Below are 19,689 nucleotides of genomic sequence, written 5' to 3' on the forward strand. Positions count from 1 at the left end.
ATTTTTGTATATAGTTGTATATATAGTTTGTTTATAATTATTATCAAAACTAGTTCAGGGGCTTGCCTTCTCTACAAGCTTTTGCTTTTCTTGGCAAGTCCCTCCGTTCATTTCTACATTCTTTTCATAGATAAAATTATTGCAACACATTGTAGTTTTGTTTAATTTATATTCAACATTTGTTACGAAATTTCATTGATCTGTTTGTATTATATTAAATATGCATTGTTACTTTGATTATATTTTGAAAAAAAATTGTTGAACGGAAATAAATAAATCTAAATCTAAATCTAAAGAAATGTTCAAGAAATTCCAATTAAGACGATTGACAGGCTAGTCGTCGGATTTGCTCCACATTCCGTTTTGCACCCATTTTGTTAACCATACGATAGCATCGTTGGGAAATCAGTGAAAACGCATTTGTTTTATGAAATCATGGAAATACTATTTCAAACAAACAGAATTTTGTTAATCCATGGCGATTTCTTCATTCATCGATTGACTTTCATTTTCTAATAATTTCCCCTCACCGCGATGTATATTTTTGGACTTCCTTTTCTCATTCATCTCTTGAATCTCAAAATACTGATGAATTGCAGCTTTGTGGGGTTAATGTGTATCAGTCGATGCCGATTGACGACTGCGGCATGTTAAGAGTTAATAAATATGCGTATATTAGAAAGTGAAAGTTGGCATTAAATATCATAGATATTATGAGACTGATTTCTTAGCTTGGGGAAATCCAGAGTCTGAGAGTCGAGGGTTTAATACTTCCGGGTTGGACGTATCCTCGCTTTAATCACATTTTAAGACAGGATCAAAATACTGGTAAACAATAATGTGATTCTCATTAGCATGAAAACGATTTCATGCTAAGGGGATATTCCAAATTATTTAAAAATTAATATTGAACTTGTTTATGATCTGGGCGATTTTCGAAGAAAAAAAAAACGGGATGGAATCAGATATAGCATGTCTAAGATAAAGTTGAAGAGCAAATTAGGGAACTCCTGCTAATATTTACCCACCTGTCCAGAAAATGATCGTTGAGAGGGAAAAAAAATTGTCATTTTCTTTTAAGGATTTCACTGTATCTTGGGAGCTGCGCAGCCGCTTAAAAGACGATTTCAAAGACTTGTGTGTTTTTTTCGCCAACCAAAGAATTTTTCGGGATAAAAGAACGATTCGAATTCAATCAATCACGAGTTGTATCACCATTTGATACCAAAAAAAAGAGGAAAATTATCATTCATCGTTTCCAAGCAATATTGATGATTATTTTTTTTCTCAATCTTTGCACAGTTTCGTAAACATGGTAAAGTCAAATTGCATGAATTACAAATCGCTCATATGAATAATATCATGTCACATGTCTTGTATTAGTTACGATGCATTTAGCGCTACTTAAAAACTGATTATTAGTGTAATTCTCATATGTAACTTAGAAGTAATGATCGTTTACTCAACCTGTTTTACAATTATTTTAATCATATTTTGTTGACTGCGTAAGTGTTTTTCATGGCAAACTTATTTGTTTTTGTCTTTTTATATATTAAGTTTTACAATTCATCGTGTAAATTTAGTGGTCTAGACTTAATTGATGTAGTTTGTAGATTTCTATAGGTGTTTTTTCATAGATGTACATTGTCTTCAATTACTGATGTAAGGACCCCATTGAAAATAAGCCATCTCGGCTTTCATGGGTAATCCTGTCAAGGTATACACTTCTGTTTATAATTTCCTTGTACTTGTTAGTTACCTGACAAATAAAATCAATCAATCAATCAAACATTAATATACATCGCCAGAAAATCTAATGAATGAAATGATTTTCTTAAATCTGTAATGAACACTCGTACTTCGCTCATTCACTTTTCTTGAGCTAGAAAATAATCTTCATTGCTCTTTTATTGTAGAATGAATAAATGGAAAATACTATTTGCATTATTGGTACAGGCTTGTGCATGTGTTTATTTTAAAAAGCGGTATAGCAAATTAGAAAACAAATTTATTGAAGGGTTCCGCTTTAGTCTTTCAACATGCTAAAAATAAATGGATACGTATACACAATCGGCATTATAAATCATTGACCATGCTGACAAGGACTATAGATTTATTCAAGATAAAAATTTGATAATTTCAACGGAACTTCGGAATATCTAATATTAGTGAACGCTAATAGTGTGATTTTCGAAACTTTATTTTGGCTAAACTATGATGTTCCGAAAGGAAAGCTCCCTTAAGCTCATTGAGTTTTTCTCATTATTCTGGGTCCTTTTGCTTGAGATGTCGTCTACACACTGCAAAACTCCGGTGTTGATTTAACACCAGCCCGGAATCTTTATTATGGCCACACCAGAGAAGTGTTAAACAGCATCGGTCTGATTCCAAACTGTTGTTGTTTCAATACTTCTCTGGTGTGGACATAATACAGATTCCGGGCTGACGTTAAATCAACACCGGACGTTTTGTAGTGTAACATTAAGAGTTTGTATTTTACTTTAAAGAGTATACTTAGAGTTTTATGATTGGCTTGCCGGAAACAAAATAATTAGTCATGGGGCAAATGTGTTCTACACTAGAATGAATATTATAAAATTGTAATAAATAAACAGATAAATAGATGAATGCATATGCCTCTATTATTTTCTCAATAGTCTAATCAGGACCTATATTCTGTTTTACGACAGTCGGATCCCGTCTTCGACTACGTGCCTGCGTCAGCCGTAGTGGTCAAGATCCCGCACCCACCATGCCCACGAGGCTGCAAACACTTACTTCTGGTGACTGTGAAAAATTGATGCAGCAATGATGACCAAACAAGCTTATATTACCTGGAAGTATATTAATTTATGTATAAATTGATAATAATCAATCGCAGACTTTCTCCCCGAAGGCTGACTACCACCCCCCCCAAAAAAAAAATCACCTCATGAAAACTTCTATTCAGCATCACATGTTTCCGTGGAATATTATAGCAAAGGCAAGAATGGCGTGCAATACAGGATCACCTGGAATGTTAGAAGAGTGAAGGTATTTTAAACAACTATACATTTTTTCTTAGCCCGTCGCTCTAACAACTACAAATAACTATTAAAGAACCAATGCTGTTTAAACTTGTGTTGGCTTTATTTCTGGCAATATTGTTTAAAATTCATGACCTGCATTTTGAATAAATGTTGAAAAATACGTAACTGATTATTGTGAAATAACAACGCATTGGGAATTGGCGATAGACAGGTTTCTTTTTAGTTCACACCTTGGTCATTTTCATCATGGCGCGTTACTGTTTAAAAAAGTTGTTAGAGTGACGAGCTTAAACAACGTTCTCTAAAATTTTAATCAGCGTATTTAGAACGGAATGATATCCACCAGATACATCATAGGACAACATGGCTGCAGAGTCTTTCTTTCTTTATTGGAGACACTCTTTCACCCTAGCCCAGTACCTCAGGGTTGATGTCTTATTGAAACCATAGGGACCGCCGTTGTGTATGCGGGCGAAGTCTTCACACGTAGGGATATGACCGAGGCGCGTCTCGACAGCGTAGCGCGCCATATAGCCCTGGACTGCATCTCCGCTACATCTGAAGTCACCAGAACACTTTCGCCAAGCTATGGATACGAAATACAAAGAGAACACCAAGGAGTGAGAAAGGAGGGTTTAGATTAGGTAGCTGGCTAGTATTTTACATTTGGGCAATGGTCTATAATTATGGTCTAATTCTGAGCTAAAAAATCAAGCCGATAATGTCAAAATCTTGTTTCCCAATGTTTACTTGTATGTACCGTATGTGCTCTTTTTTACGCTTTAATGGCGGAGAAGGATATTTAGGTGTCATTCTCGGAAAAAATGATTTGGAGTGTAAAATGAGCCGAATGAATTTTTAATGACCTGTGAAAGGGACTTATGTCACGTGGCGTTCCATAGTTTAACTACAACTCGGTATAGAATAAAACCGAGTTTAAATTAAAACTGTGTTCAGAAAGCGGGCAGATGTGTCCAATGGTTTGGCAACCCATCGAACACCTCTGTACATGATTTTGATCTTGAACTATCGAGAGTGGCATTTCATACATCAAGTCCATCACATACATTACGATTGGCCTATAGTAGTCTACAAATGTAGACCCACCATCTGCAGTATGTGTATCACAGCTGATTCAACGAGTCTGCATAGCAGACTAGGTCTACTGAGGCTGCAGATTGGCTCGCTTCGCTCGCCCTTTCATGCTGGTTTGCTTCGCAAACCAGCAGATCCCACATCACGAGCCATTCAGAGTCTGCATAGCAGACTAGGCCTATAGCGGCTTCAAATCGCAGCCGATAATTACGTCATTACGATTTCGAATTGAATATTCTTTGTTCGTACGGAAATAGACGGGAATTTCGCTTTTAAAATTGAATACAAATAATTAATTTCTGCCCTAGGCCTACATCTAAACATTTTGAGATTGATATTGAGATAGATTGACAAATAGATCAATCCATTTGGATAGACATATACATATAGATCCACACACAGACAGGCAGATATACAAATTAATAGATAAATTGTTTAATGACTTGGTACATAGATAGTCAGATATATAGATAGATAGATAAATATATAGAAAGAAAGATCGATAGATATAAAGAAAAAAATAGATGAACAGATAGGTAGATAATTAGATAGATATAAAGCAAGCAAGAAAGATAGATAGATAAAGAAGAAAGAAAGAACGAAAAATTGATAGATAGATAGATAGATAGATAGACAGAGATGGACAGAGAGACAGACATACACAAATGTGAAAGGTGGAGACCTACATCCATCGAGTGCACCGCCTTTGAGTCTAGCGTCATTCCAGTAGTCTTGCTTCAGCTGGTAAGGACCACATGACAAAGATCCGACGTCCACCTGACAAAGAGGGTTGGGCATCTTGCATTCGGATTCCACAAAGCAAATACACTTCAGACAGTCGAGTGGAACCGGAGTCGGAAGAATGACATCTTTTGCTATGAAGATATTAAAACAATGGAATGCTAGTAGCAGATGAAAATAATGGCAGTATACTACTACTTCTACAACAACAACAACAACAACAACAACAACAGCAACTACTACTACTACTACTACTACTACTACTACTTCGTCTTCTTTTACAACTACCACTACTTCGTCTTCTTCCTCTTCTACTACTACTACTACTACTAATAATAATAATAATAATACTCATACTAAATGATTAAATAAATGAATGAATAAATGAATACATAAATAGATAAATCAACAAATTGATAAAAAAATTGAATAATACAAATGATGATAATATAATTTTTAAATTAATTTTGATGGTTAAAAGGGTTTACTGGGTCAGATATGAAATGTAATTCCTCTCACAAGCCAAATTTCTGCTAGGGGTTCACAAAATAATTCATATTATTTGAACTCATGTAAGTAAATGAATTTTATTGCTGATCCATGTTTATGTTTAATTTTAAATTCATCCATTCATCCATCCACCATGTCCGTTTATTCATTCATTAATTAATTCATTAATCCATCCATCCATCCATTCACTCACCCACTCACTCACTCGCCCACGCACTCACTCACTCTAACATGAAGGCCCAAGATAAAAAAAATCGAGCAGGCCTGTAAAATAAAGTTTTAAAATTCTGCTTACCATTTTGACCATGGTTAGCGGCGCGTTTATCAGAACCGGGGAAAACCTTACAAGAAGCAGTGATAAATAACACTACACACAAGATCAGTGTTTTGCCGACAGCCATGATAGAGCCTCAATCGCCGAATACAGCTTTACTCGTACAGTATTTACTGGATATGTCTAGACGGTCAAAACTGTTTCTATCTGTGAGTTTCTATCATCATGTTATGAATATTCTAGGGTGCATTGGCACGTATCGCAATGAATACAATGCCCATTTCCTTTTGATTACTTCCGCGAATGGTCATAACGCTCATCGGGGGAAGTCCCGATCGCATATTGCTTTTTATTCGGTCTTTTCTCGAAAGGTTAGAATCGAAACATATTTTGCGCGTAGTCACTGACGGTATTTTTTAATATGGAAGAATCACGACTTTGCTTTAGAAATAATGGAACAAACTGTTTATTTCGGGGAAGTTCCATGTAAACTGAATTGGATTCGAGACGCGTATCGGGCATGTCGGCCGGGGGGGGGGGGGGGGCTGGCAATTGGGGATTATTATATTGATACTTGTTTGTTTTGTTTGTTTGTTTTATTTTTATTTCTGCGTTCACAATACATTATCATAAATATTTACATTGTTTGTAATATACAAAATAATTCATAATGCATACAATATAAACATAATACATAATTTGAAGGGAAAAAATGGTGTGGGCATATACTTCACATTTTGATAATAAAAAGACTTGGGGTCGCACACTCGCAGCACTCGCAGTAACAGGTCTATGGGAAGGGGGTGCATGTAGGGGCACATGCCCCCTGACGGCACTCTCTGGGGCGCAAATAATAGGCCTATGAATGGGAACTGAAAAAGTATAATGAAAACTTAATTGAATGAACAAACGGAGAAACCAATTGTTCCAAAATTAGCGACGATTAAAGCCATTCATATTAAGTTTTTGTAACTGCTTTAACAGTTCATCAGTGCCTTATATAGTACACTGGTAAGCCTATTTGATTTGTTTATAAAGGATAAAAGATCACATACGTAATCGTCATATTACCAAAGATAATAAATATGCAAATTACGTTAGAACCAAATCATAGTACAAACCTCATGCCCTGTCTTCATCCCTACCCCTCGCCTCCTGCTTCTCTCTCTCCCATCTCTCCATCTCCCCTTCTTTCTTTCTTTCTTTCTTTCTTTCTTTCTTTCTTTCTTTCTTTCTTTCTTTCTTTCTTTCTTTCTTTCTTTCTTTCCTTCTTCCTTTCTTTCCTTCCTTTTTTCTTTCTTTCTATCTTTCTGTCTTTCTTTCCTTCTTCCTTTTATTCCTTCTTTCTTTCTTTATTTCTTTCTCTCTTTCTTTTGTTTTCTTTCTTTCTTTCCTCCTTTCTTTCTTTCTGTCTTTCTGTCCTTCCTTCCTTTCTAGTTATTTGTATTACTCTCTTATTCTCGTTTTCTCCTCTTTCCACCTATTCTATTGAATTTCTCTTTAGGCTACGATCTTGGGTTGAATTATCATCCGTACACATTTCTCTTCATTGTTTAATTCTAAGTTTCTCATGTGATGTTCTTTAAATGGATCCTTTGAAAGGAAACGTAATTCCTATTTTCGCTATAATATTTTTTGTTAAACATATCAGGTTTTGAAAAAACCCTGAAAAATATTGTATTTTTCTACATCCAACCCACATGCGCGGTCAAACATTGTAAACAAAAATCGATTCATAAGATTATACCTTTTATTACATGAAGAAAGCAGGGGGTTTACGGGAAAAAGGTGTTGATGGGCTTGCCCATGGTCCGGCGTTATACAGGGGTGCGATGGGAAATGACCATCCCTGTAATTCTTGAAGTCGTTAAAAGCAAAAAGCGAACAAGGAAAAATAAAACCGAAGAAAGAAAGAAGGGTATCGGCAGATCAAAGGGAGATAAGTGAGTAGCAGACTAACTCCCTATATGCAAACTCATATTATTCAATTGAAGAAAATCATGACGTCACATGTAGGTCGTCTTATCCATATCACTAAAATCTGAAGATTTGATGTCCCCTGGTTTATATAAAATATATTCATAAATTCTCAACACCATGACTATGATCTACACAACAAAACGCCCGTACAATGTATACATAAAACATAGTCATGATAGTGTGTTCGTCGTAAGTTATATACATACATGTATATCCCATATATAGATATCCCTCCCTAATGTTGATAAACCTCATAGTTAAATTCATTATGGGGAACTTGATAGACCAGACTTCTGAACAAAATAGTATCGGCATGAAAAAGTGTAACGAACAGGTAAATACTACTCTCAGTACAAATTATTAGAAGAGACCATAAGTTCACTGTACAATAAAATGTTTAACATTCGATAATAAGCGCTCTTGCTATAAAAGGCCGAGAAAGGGAATATTGGGTAACTAACTCTTTTTCTTGATGATCACACACAGATATGCACATAGTGTATGAGCCAGAATGAACCACGCTCCTATCGAAGATAGTTAAGATTAATCTATTTCATCTCAGTAACCTATGTCTGAGTCTGACAACCTGATAAGGGGTACATACAGGTCCTCAGATGATCAAATTTGGGTAATCGATTTGGAGAAATAGATGAACTGTAAAACTTACCCATATATTTGTAACCTTTTTTTAAAATAGATAAATGACTCTACACAATAGTTGTTCATTATCATCATCAAATATGCAGGCATGTTTCAGGTAGAGGGAATCTTCGTACAGATAAAGACCACTAGATATATGGAGATATAATTCAAATTCAAGTTCCAGTGTGGCGTTTCACAAAGCTTTTCATAAGTTGTGCATGAATTTACACACGAATAAGACAATATACTAAGTCACCTATAGGGATCGATTGGGTCACCAGACACTCCAGTCGTATAGAACAGTTTTTTTAACTGTCCCGTGCTATGAAAAATTTGCTATGGTATACACATCAGGGGCCCGTCTTACGAAGAGTTGCGATCGATCTGATCAATCGCAACTATGGACAACTATGGAAAGCCAGCAAAGTCAACATATGAAATGCATGTTTGTTCAAAAATTGTTCGAGATATGAATGTGTATCCATAAATTCATTGATTTATTGACAATTTGGTCTGTTCTCCTTTGTTTACAAAACACATTTGGCAAATTTTCTGTAGAAAAAATTATGACACGGATGGATTTCCATAGAGTTACGATTGATTGGATCAAACGTAACTCTTTGTAAGATGGGGCCCTGATTTAACATCAAGGGTAATCAGTCTGATCCTATAATTGTGGTCATCATCGAAAGTGTTGGTCTTCGTCGGTACACATAAACAGATCCCCTATCACAAAGAACAAGTTCATTAGGTGACAGACTGGCTAGCTGGAGCCACTCACGCTGCTCGTGCCACTCTAACTGGAGCTCCTCGACAACGGTCTCAAGGTGGTCTCCAGTTGGGGAATACTTTCTGAGAGTGCATCTCCCATCATTAGTTACCATAGCGACGAAGATGTTGCCCGCTTCGTCGATGCAGGAGAAAGGAGAGCATCCCAAGCGACCGATGATGTGTCCCACGGGACGTCCTTCCTGGCTCATGATCTCGACAGCATCTCTAAGACCTATGGTGCATTCGGTGACGGCGATGTGGCCCGACTTCATGATGGACATACACCATGGCTGCAGGACGGTGGCGATGTTCCTCAAGAATCCGCCAGTTGTCTCAAAGACCTCGATGTTGCTGAACTCTGAGTAACCCATATATATCGTATCCTTGTCGTCGACGCTCACGCAACATGGTTTGTTGGTCTTTTGAGTGAAGAAAAATGAAGACATTTTGTGTCCTGCCTGTGTGATCATGCCTAGTTTATTGTCTGTTGTACAGAGAATAATGTGTCCCGAGCTCATGAGAGCCATACTGCTGATCCTAACATCATATGCGATTCTGCTCGACTTCTTGGTATCTAGATCTATTATATCCGCTCCACCTAGCCTGTATCCCACCACGATTTTCCGATCCGTCAGTTTGATGCAGACGTTCATCTCTTCCTTCTTGTCTTCGGGAAGGTCAAACTGCTCCACAAATTCCCATCCGGAGACTTCCTCTAGGTGGCCCAGGTAAACCGAAGGACACGCTACCATTTTCATATCCAGCTTGTTCAGGTTCATAAGGGGTCCCCTATCAAGACAAGCATTTAGAATGACATCAATCTTCTGAGACGCAGATTCGAATTTGGTGACGTCGTTGACATACTGTGCTTTCTCCTTCACCTCCATCAGGGCCAGCTCGCACTTCTTCAGCTTCGACAAAGCGAACCCATACACCTCTGGGCTCGCCGACCTCTCCAAGACGTTCGCTTTCTCAATGAGTGCATCCCTTTCCTTGGACATCATGTCATGAGCTTCGGAGAATACTTTGTAAATACCTTCACGCATGACTTGGATACCAACTTGTGTCTTCGTGATCATACCGGTCATGCCACCCTTTCCTTGCTCCCTAATCCTCTCAAGACGATCTCTGGCCTGGTTCAGCCGATCGAAGCTGCTCTTTAACCTGTGTTTGATCTCGATGTGCATATCATTGACGGGGACGATGTTCACTGTGTCATATTCCTCCAGACATCGCTCGCATATTTTATCCTTACTCTTTTTACAGTAGTAGGATGCTTCCCTGAAGCTGTGTTTATTGCACATGTATTCAACACGTTCTTTCTCGTCTTTTGGCTGTTCACCTAAGAAGTCAAATTTAAAAAAGTCATTTAATATCATCAATAACGGGTTTTGAATAAAAAATAAATAGTGAACGTACTTCTAGCAAAAAACTGTAGTTATTCATTTCTAAGAGTAGATGTTTTAAATATGACTAAAATATAAATGTAAGGTAACTGTTTCAAAGAGTATACGAAACTTAGAGTTTAGGATGTAGAAATATGATAGAGGTGTCATATGGGTCATGGGCTCTCCCTGCCCCTTCCACCGATTCTCGTTGACGTCAGCAATTTTGTTCCAAATCATAATTTTCATTCAACTTGTCCTGCCTCGGCCAAATATAAATTACATGCCGTGTTATTAGGATGGTTGAGCGATAAGTGAATGTCAGAGGTATACTAAAGAGTGAATAGTTACATTGCAATTGATCAAATCGATAATCACTTAATAAGGCACACCCCCCCCTAAAAAAATCAAATTATTGAATTAGTGGCTGGAAAGTTCTTTCAAAATGGCAACCTCAATTGAACTGATAATTTCGATTTGCATGTACACTTGTGGAGGGCTACGTGAGTACGCCATAAAGCCTGTTTAGTTGACTGAAGCTTTGCGATATACAGAGCATGCGCAAGCACGCACTGTTTGTCCACTTACCTTAGGGAAATACGTGATTTAGTAAAATAAGTAAATTGCCAATTTGTCTATAGCCAACTCGTCCTCTAATCACATTGTCTACCTCCATTTAAAATTCCAACAGAATCCAGATTTCGATTGGCCCGTTACTACAATCTATTTGGATCTATCTGCAATTTAGAGTGAATGTCTTTGCCATTAACAGTTGATATGCCAGGCCCCAATGGTCGAGTTTGCTGGGCATTCTTAGTGTCTCGCGTTGCTTCATTACTATGACTTATTAACGTCACATCCACTACACGTGGACTCACTAGTCGAAAAGCCCCTAATGTCATCCGTCCAAGCCAACACGAATCAAAGCCGAATCAAGAGTGGATGATTTACCTATAACTCTTCCGGCTAGATCTTTCCTCTCGACGAACTTGAGTGCTTCAGCAAGCATTAATCTGGCTGCTTTGGGCGAAACTGTGACGTAATTCTCCCAACTGAGAAAAAGGGCCTTGAAGGCCGCGCTTATGTCATCTGGGTGATCACCTAATGTAAAAATAAACATATTAAAAAACATTGTAAAGGAAAGACATCAAATGATAAGTGCACTTTGCGATCAGTTAGGCCTAAATATAATTCATCATCGTTTTATTTCAGGTTCATACAAATATCTCTGCTGTAAATCACACTATGTTTACAACCACATTGGATTTACATGCTGGAGTATACGATGTGATTCACAAATGACAGATAATTTAACACTGTGGACACCACCACGGTACGATTGTTCATGAAGACTGTGTGAAAGTGTGTTCACATAGTAGACTCTTTGAATGTGTGATTAAAAGTGGTTATTTGAGCCATCTAACAGTGTGAGGGCGATTTCACATTGCGTTCCAGAGTAAGGACGCACTGTGGAACACAATGTGGTATACTGTTTTCTATCAGAAGGTCGTCCAAGGCTCACTCGAATTTAAAAACGTGGTGATTTTCCTGTTACTTAGAAAGAACACATATTTTTATTTATGTATTTGCTTGTTTATATTTATGTCTTGGCTGTAATGTTTAAATCTCCGTTAATTTTTAAGCCAATGCGTATAAATTGGGGATTATCCTCGATCATATCGTTAGGTCTTTGGCCTTTGTCAATCCCCTAAAATCCACTGCATATCCCTATATTTGTACCATTTCATTTTAAATTCAAATGACTTTTTATTTATTGATTTCATTCTTATGTTCACATATTGCATGTATTGTATGTATTCTTGATTTTATTTTAAGGGATGTGAATAAAGTTAATTTGAATCTTTAATCTGAATATTTACTCCCTATTTCCACAGATATTTACACATTTTTGTGTACTTTTCGAATTGTCTATACAAATTAAATAATCTACGTGTACGCTTTCTCAATCTGCTTATTCTCAGTTATACGTACAGTTGTAGATAATAATTATTTTGATTTACATCTTTTCTGTTGGAAATAAGGAAACATGATTTTGCATTGATCGATGTATAAGTGTTTGATCGCTTACCTCTGATTTGATTAAGGGTGTCTTTATCATAGTCGAGCTTGAGACCAATCGGATAGAAATCTCCATTCTCTAAGGTCGGAATAAGGTCCAATAGCTCCTCATCCGAGAGCCGTTCAGTCAACTTTTTACTGGATAAATACAACGCAAAAGAGAATATGTGGTGTCAAGATGGGTATTGTTATTGGAAGCATAAATTAGATGGCATTCCCCATGCAGTACAGCCAGGGGCGGAAATCTCTCCCAAAAGGTAGGGGGGACACAGGGGCGGATCCAGCCTTCGCCAATAGGAGGGGGACGGAAATTTGTTCCAGCCATATTTTCCCCGATCGGCAGCTCGAAGATGATTTGTTTGTTTCTTTGAAGGGGTAGTCCTCATTAGTCACTTCTTAGCTTTATTCTTATAAATTCATATATAATATCATAATCCTTATTCATATGATGCGAGCGCAAGCTATTCTTTTGGAAATCTTATGTAATTTTCCTAAAATTTGAACATTGTGGGCAATGTTTGTTATCCTGAAAAAATTACTACGAACGCAAAGCGCGAGCAGAAATGAACTGATGGAAAAGATACCTGTTAAAGACTGCGTGCAGTTAGCATTTAACAATCAAATAATGCGAGCGCGAAGCGCGTGCTGATTTTTTTTTACATTTTCACCTAAAGAATATAAATTCTAAGCGCTTTTTGTAACTCAAGCAGAATAGGTATATAAGTAGACAATTGATGCGAGCGCGAAGCGCGAGCGGAAAATTTCGAGATTTAGTCCTATAATATATACTGAACGAGACACTCTATTCATGTTTTGTAAATCATGAAAAGGATGAGTATTAATAATGCGAGCGCAAAGCGCGAGCAGTAAAATTTTATATACGATTTGAACTGGTACCTGTTGAAAAGCTACCTGTTAAGGACTGCTTGCACTTAGCCATGAAGGCGTTACATATTTCAACAATCCAAAAATGCGAGCGCGAAGCGCAAGCTGAAAAATTTTGAAAATTTCTAAAGAAAGAATGGAAAATTTTAATCAATTTTTGTAATCGTGAACAGGGTAGCTATATAATTCAACAATTGATGCGAGCGCGAAGCACGAGCAGAAAAAAAAATCGAGATTTAGACCTAAAAATGGGCCACTCTGTTCTTGTTTTGTAAACAGCCATAGGCTGATCGAGGGCTTTTTACCGTGTTTAAATAAAATAAATCAATCAAAATCAATGTTTTGTAAATCATGCAAAGGATGAGTTATAGGGGGTCTTCCTACATTAATAATGCGACCACAAAGCGCTAGCAGAAAATTTTTGATATTGTGATCTGAAACTGTATTAGAGTATTTGAATAAACATGCGCGCGCGTGTTTCATATTTAGACCTAGAATCTAGGCATTCTAAATACATCTTTAATCATGAAAATCATGAAACTTTGATATTCCGATTTTAAAAAAGAGTCAATTACAGCTTTATATTTCAAGCATTTTGTAGGAAAATTGTAAGATGGATATGGATCGCACTTTAAAAAAAGAGCTAAAATTTTCATTATTATTACTTTGAGTTTTGACATAGGACAGGGACATCCTTATGACATGTATTGAAAATGATGACTATCTTCCTATTCCTCTTGCTAAGCGCGAGATGAAACAAAAGGGACAATTTAACTATTGAATTAATATCATATTTATTAATGCCTAATGAGGGCGCGAAATCTGGTGATATTATGGCATAAAAACTGGAGATTTCATATTTGTAATTATGAATAGGATGCATCAGTTAATATATTTTTAACCATTAATGCGAGCGCAAATCGCGAGCTAAAATTTTTGATAAACTGTCATGTAAAGGGGATTTTATCAAAATGCCAGCGTGCAGCGCTAGCTGATAAGTCTTGACAATCAGACCTGAAAAGGGATATTTTGAAAACTTTATGGAATACACGAAAATAATAGGTACCTGATAAATCAAAATTTGCGAGTGCGCAGCGCAAGCAGCAAATGTTGATAAAATTATTTAAACCATTAAACTGACATTTTTACAGAGCACTTTTTAAAAATCAATTTGTAAATCACACAAAATAATGAAAGTTCGATTTCCGAGGTGAAATATGTTTTGTATATTGACTTACAAACTTGATATTTGAGCTCCATATTGAAGAAGATATGTAAATCACCTAACAGGCAATGCGAGCGCGAAGCGCCAGCGAAAATTGTATATAGTGGCACGAAAGATTCTTTTTATTTTCCAAGTCTTCCCCTCATCTTATTTTATGCACTCGTCGTCCTTCTCTTCTTTTCCTCCTCTCTTTTTCCTCCCTCTTTCTTTCCCTTTTTTCTTTTTTGCTCCACCAATAGGGGGGGGGGAGGATTTGACAAGCAAAAAAAAAAGGTTATCATCCCAAAAGTACGGTCATCTCGTCCCAACTCGTCCCAATTAAAATACATGTTTTATTTCGATTTAGAATGATGCATTTCTTACCATCATAAAAGACACAAAATAGTAGGGGGGACATTAGATATTGTGTCCGCCCTACTATTTTGAGTAAGGGGGACACGTCCCCCCTGTCCCCCCTGGGATTTCCGCCCATGAGTACAGCTTATAACCTACATGTACTCTGAGTTATCATAAACATGGCCCTGGGAAGCGTGGGTAGAATTTCCTTGGGGGTGATGCGTGTATTATTCCCCATAGGCAGCACCCCCAGGTATTCTGAAAGATGACTATGGGAAAAATGTATCCAACCAAAATAACCTTCAGTTCGGAAACCTTTTTCGCTTTTCAAATTTCTCGGGACCAATTGGATCTCCATTTTGTAGTGAAAACCTTTTTTTTTTCTTGCTTTTCAAATTTAAATCAGCGCCCCCAGTAAAAAAAAATCGTTCCCAGGGCCCTTATCATGAATGATCAAAATCACATTATTGAAAGCTTGACCCCTAGCAAGATTTATCCAAGGATCATAATCATTTTAAACTTGGTGTTCTGCTGACGTAATAATTAACCTATCACTAACACCGAGAGGACACCGACGGACTTCAAATCGCCATTTGGATATTTGATAGCGCATTGTTGGCTGTTGCGTTTGAAAGTATCCTTAGTATCATAGGTTAGCCAATAAACCAACCCATTATTATACCTACTTTTCAGGCGGACCAGGTCCGACGTGATTCAACTCTTTGCTGTCTTCGCTTGTAGCCATTGTAGACTGATCTTTATCATGAGAGAGAGAGAAAAAAAAAACCAAGAAGTAAAATTGAGAAGATATTGAGTGTCAGTGTTTCTCTGTTTTTAAATAAAAATTGATTTCTTCCCCTTTAAATCAATATCGTATCAAAAGAAAACAATCACTACCCGTCACAACGAAAATAGTTTACATTCATTGGAACTGAATGCAATATGTTAATACCTTTATAAACATAAATAAATGTAACATTCTACAAAATAATCCATGATTACATAAAGGATTATTTCTTCAAGAAAAAAAAACGCATGTGCATTATTGTTTGACATTATCATTCCTTCCATAACATTTCATGACAAACATGATTGATAAGAATACCTCAACAGATGGACAAGTCTCACAAACGTTTACCGTGTTGCAATCAAACGAAAAAACCGCGAAAACAAATCTATATCATAACAATGAATTACAAAGTAATCACATCCATATAAGAAAATAAATAAAAGGATGAATGGATTAATTCATATATAAATTGATAAAAACAAAAAAGCTTGTCATTAAAAAGTGTAGAACAATGCGTGTCGCATAACCCCTACACTCATCGATACAGTTTGTTAAACGGGACGAGTACTATACTGGGAGAGAGTGCAGTGCTTTGGTTATGTAACTGATTTTTCACATGGAATTAAACTGATTTCATAATACGATCTTGAATTTCTAAATTAGAATATATACACTGTTTTATTTGAGCAAATTTTATCTGCTTCTACTACTAATATTTCTTTTTTTTTTTCTTAATGATGATGATAATAATAATAATAATGATGATGATGATGATAATAATGATAATAATTATGATGATAATAATAAAAATAGTAATGATAATAATAATAATGATAATAATCATAATAATTATAATAATGATAGTAATAGTAATAATAATGATAATAATAATAATAATAATAATGATAATAATAATAATAATAATAATAATAATAATAATAATAATAATAATGATAATAACGTCATAGGGTAGACACCCAGGGTAGACACTTCAGTTCTGAAAACCGTTCTACCAGCGGACCCTGATTAACATGATAATGTTATTGATATCCAGTCTTTTTCTTCTTCTTCTTCTTCTTCTTCTCCTTCTTCCTCTTCCTATTCCTTTTCTTATTTTTTTCTTTCTTCTTCTTCTTCTACTGCTCCTGCTTCTTCTTCTTTTTCTACTACTTCTTCGTCTTCTTCTTATTTTTCTTTTTTTGTTTCTTCTTCATCTTCTTCTTCTTCATATAAGCCTACATATCCACCACGTTAATCAACTGCTATACTGCCGACATCTATTCACATAATCCCATCTTTAAGGTAACCGACAAGGTAACCTGAGGCCCGTAACACAAAACATAGCAATCATTGTAGAAGCATACCTTTACGATTGATTGCATCGACCACAATGTGCGATCAGTCGTAAAAATCAAGCGTACGATCAATCGCTAACCTTTGTATTAAGGGACCGTGTCCATAACGCCATTAACATGCTTCAGGCATCTCTGTAATGTGATAATGTCAATGAGTGTGAAACTCCACCTCACCTTGGCTCGTATATTCGGGGTACTGATTGAAAGAAATATATAGCCCCGCTAATTGGTATACAACACCAATGTAAATGTTGTTTTAATTATGCTTCGGATCGATTCATGATATTTCAATCGCCATCTAGACCTACCCCTCTCATGCCTACGGTTTTTTTGGCTCTCATTTATTAAACATAGGCCTAACATCATTCAGTTTATAGTTTTTTCCCTCTTTTTTTGCTTCGTCGTATCTTTTAAAATGTTGAACATGTTTTCTTAGAGTGTACTGGAACGGACACAGTGTCCCACAGTGTGTGCACAGTGTGGAACACAATGCGAAATCCCCATCACACTGTTAAGTTTGAGCCTTTCAACAGTGTGAATCACATATTCACACAGTCGACCATGTAAATACGCTGTGAACAGTCACACTGTGTCCACAGTGTGAAAATATCTTCACACTGTTGAATTTAAGTATTTTTAACAGTGTGAATAATACAATAGTCCACAATGATAACACACTGTGATCACACTGTGTGACAATGTGTTGTTTCCAGCAGGACTTGTGTTAAAACCATTTTCAATCTAATGTAGATGTGAAAGTAGCATTTTTTGTAAGAAAATTTAGCTCTTTACATTTGTTTTATATAGCCCCCTGCAACAGCTTTAAAAGTCGCCGTGCAGCCGCCGCACAGGTGCAACTTTGCACCAGTTGTGTATTCGTGAACTTTTTAACCAGAAAAGCGCAACATTGCAGCTCTCAAAGATGATTCCAAAGATGACCCAGGTGAGGTGAATGGGTACCCGGCAGGATTTATTCCTTGAACGCTTTAGCGCCTATCAATATGGCGGCTTAGCTACAGCCTGGGTAATGATATGATACCAAGTATCAAAGCGCAGTTGAGTATATGCACATAGTAACTGCGCTATATAAATGGACATATTATTATTATTATTATTCCTGTACGACCTTGCTAACGATGCGAAATTATTATCTTTTCATTGAGTGTATGATCTCCGAAAACCGGTACGAAAAATCATCCTTTTCACTGACTGCAAATCCATCCACAGGGGAATACCACTTATTCACCCTTTCTCACTTGCCCCCTCCCCCCTAGTACACACACTGTACTAGTAATTCCAGATTTTATTAATAAACCTGAACATAATATCAATAAAACAAAATAAAAAATGGAAATAAAAAGATATGAAAATAAAACATACATACATACATACACCCATACACCCATACATACATACATACATACATACATACATACATACATACATATATAACAGGTACTTATATAGCGCTTTACCAAACATCTGATCAATGCGCTTCACAATGAACAACCACAACAACTAATAATAATAATAATAATAAAATTACATTGAACAGCACTTGTATTTATCTACGGGGACTGGTGCCTGATCTCTATGCCCTGTTCACCCGCAGTTTAAGGAACTTGCCCAGAAGGCAATCCGGCAGGCTCATAACTCACAAGGGCTCTAAAAACACCGGGCTTAGGCTAAACAACAAAACCAACTTACGAAAGCATGCCATATTCACCAAAACAAGAACTAAACATGAATATTTAAACCACTAGTTACACCCCCCCCCAAAAAAAAACATATAAGGAGAAAAAGTCTGAGCAAATAAGTGTGTTTTAAGCATGAAGATTGCACATGGAAAAGGTCTTACAAACCATGAAACTAGTCTCATATAATGCGGGTTTCTCAGCCTCAATCCTACAAAATTATATTGGTATAGTTTTTACAATGAAGAAAGGCGAGATACGTGCTTACCTTGCAACAGCTACAATTTGTAAAGAAAATATCCTTCCGCGTATTTAACCAAATCGTCTTTTTTGGCGGGAATAATTAGCGACAGACATGGAGGTATACCGAATGAATAGTGATGTAGCTGATCACCGGGGAAAGGGTATGCAGTTAATCATTTGGTATATACCTAAAGCAAGGGACGGCGTCAGGGTATTTTGATAAAGGAGGTGAAGGGGAGTGCTGGGCGGGGTAAGATCATTTTATTTTTTTCTCAATCGAATTTCAGGGCATATATCTCTCTTTATGCTTATCTTTATTTTCTCTTCATTTTTCATTCTTTTCTTTTTGATCCTCTTTTCTTATATTGTCATTACTTTAATAATTTACAGGGTCCCTGCCCCTACCCTTAGCACTGCCCCTGCCATTAGCGCATGTCTGCATCTAGGCTATTGAGCTCGGTTGGATTGATTTCAAATGCAGAAGGGTATACTATACTGGTATGGGGCTTCATCTTCGCCCCCATTATTCCAGGGGAGATGCATTGAGTCGGCCTGGAATGTCGGGGATCATGACCGCTATAAGACGGGCTCAAACCGTCATCGGATGTAGGCCCAGTGACGGCGGACCCTAGCTGTTGGCTCGCGAACTATTTCT

The 19,689-nt window shown here is 36.8% G+C and overlaps 2 protein-coding genes across 2 annotated transcripts; both read right to left on the bottom strand.

Moving 5' to 3' along the window:
* Positions 1-1,944: 1,944 nt before the first annotated feature.
* LOC129274415 (lysozyme-like) lies at positions 1,945-5,954 on the bottom strand. The gene is made up of 3 exons (XM_054911227.2): positions 5,671-5,954; positions 4,811-4,999; positions 1,945-3,615 (listed from the first exon to the last, which is right to left on the bottom strand). Exons 1-3 carry the CDS (start codon positions 5,774-5,776, stop codon positions 3,416-3,418), a joined length of 495 nt encoding a protein of 164 aa, XP_054767202.2. The 5' UTR covers positions 5,777-5,954; the 3' UTR covers positions 1,945-3,415.
* Positions 5,955-7,570: 1,616 nt separating this feature from the next.
* On the bottom strand, positions 7,571-19,689 carry LOC129274413 (uncharacterized). The gene is made up of 5 exons (XM_064108488.1): positions 19,060-19,689; positions 15,639-15,708; positions 12,517-12,644; positions 11,379-11,528; positions 7,571-10,384 (listed from the first exon to the last, which is right to left on the bottom strand). The coding sequence occupies exons 2-5, from the start codon at positions 15,695-15,697 to the stop codon at positions 8,928-8,930; spliced, it is 1,794 nt and encodes a 597-aa protein (XP_063964558.1). The 5' UTR covers positions 15,698-15,708; positions 19,060-19,689; the 3' UTR covers positions 7,571-8,927.

This window comes from Lytechinus pictus, chromosome 13 (assembly GCF_037042905.1).
Source record: "Lytechinus pictus isolate F3 Inbred chromosome 13, Lp3.0, whole genome shotgun sequence".
Taxonomy (NCBI): domain Eukaryota; kingdom Metazoa; phylum Echinodermata; class Echinoidea; order Temnopleuroida; family Toxopneustidae; genus Lytechinus; species Lytechinus pictus.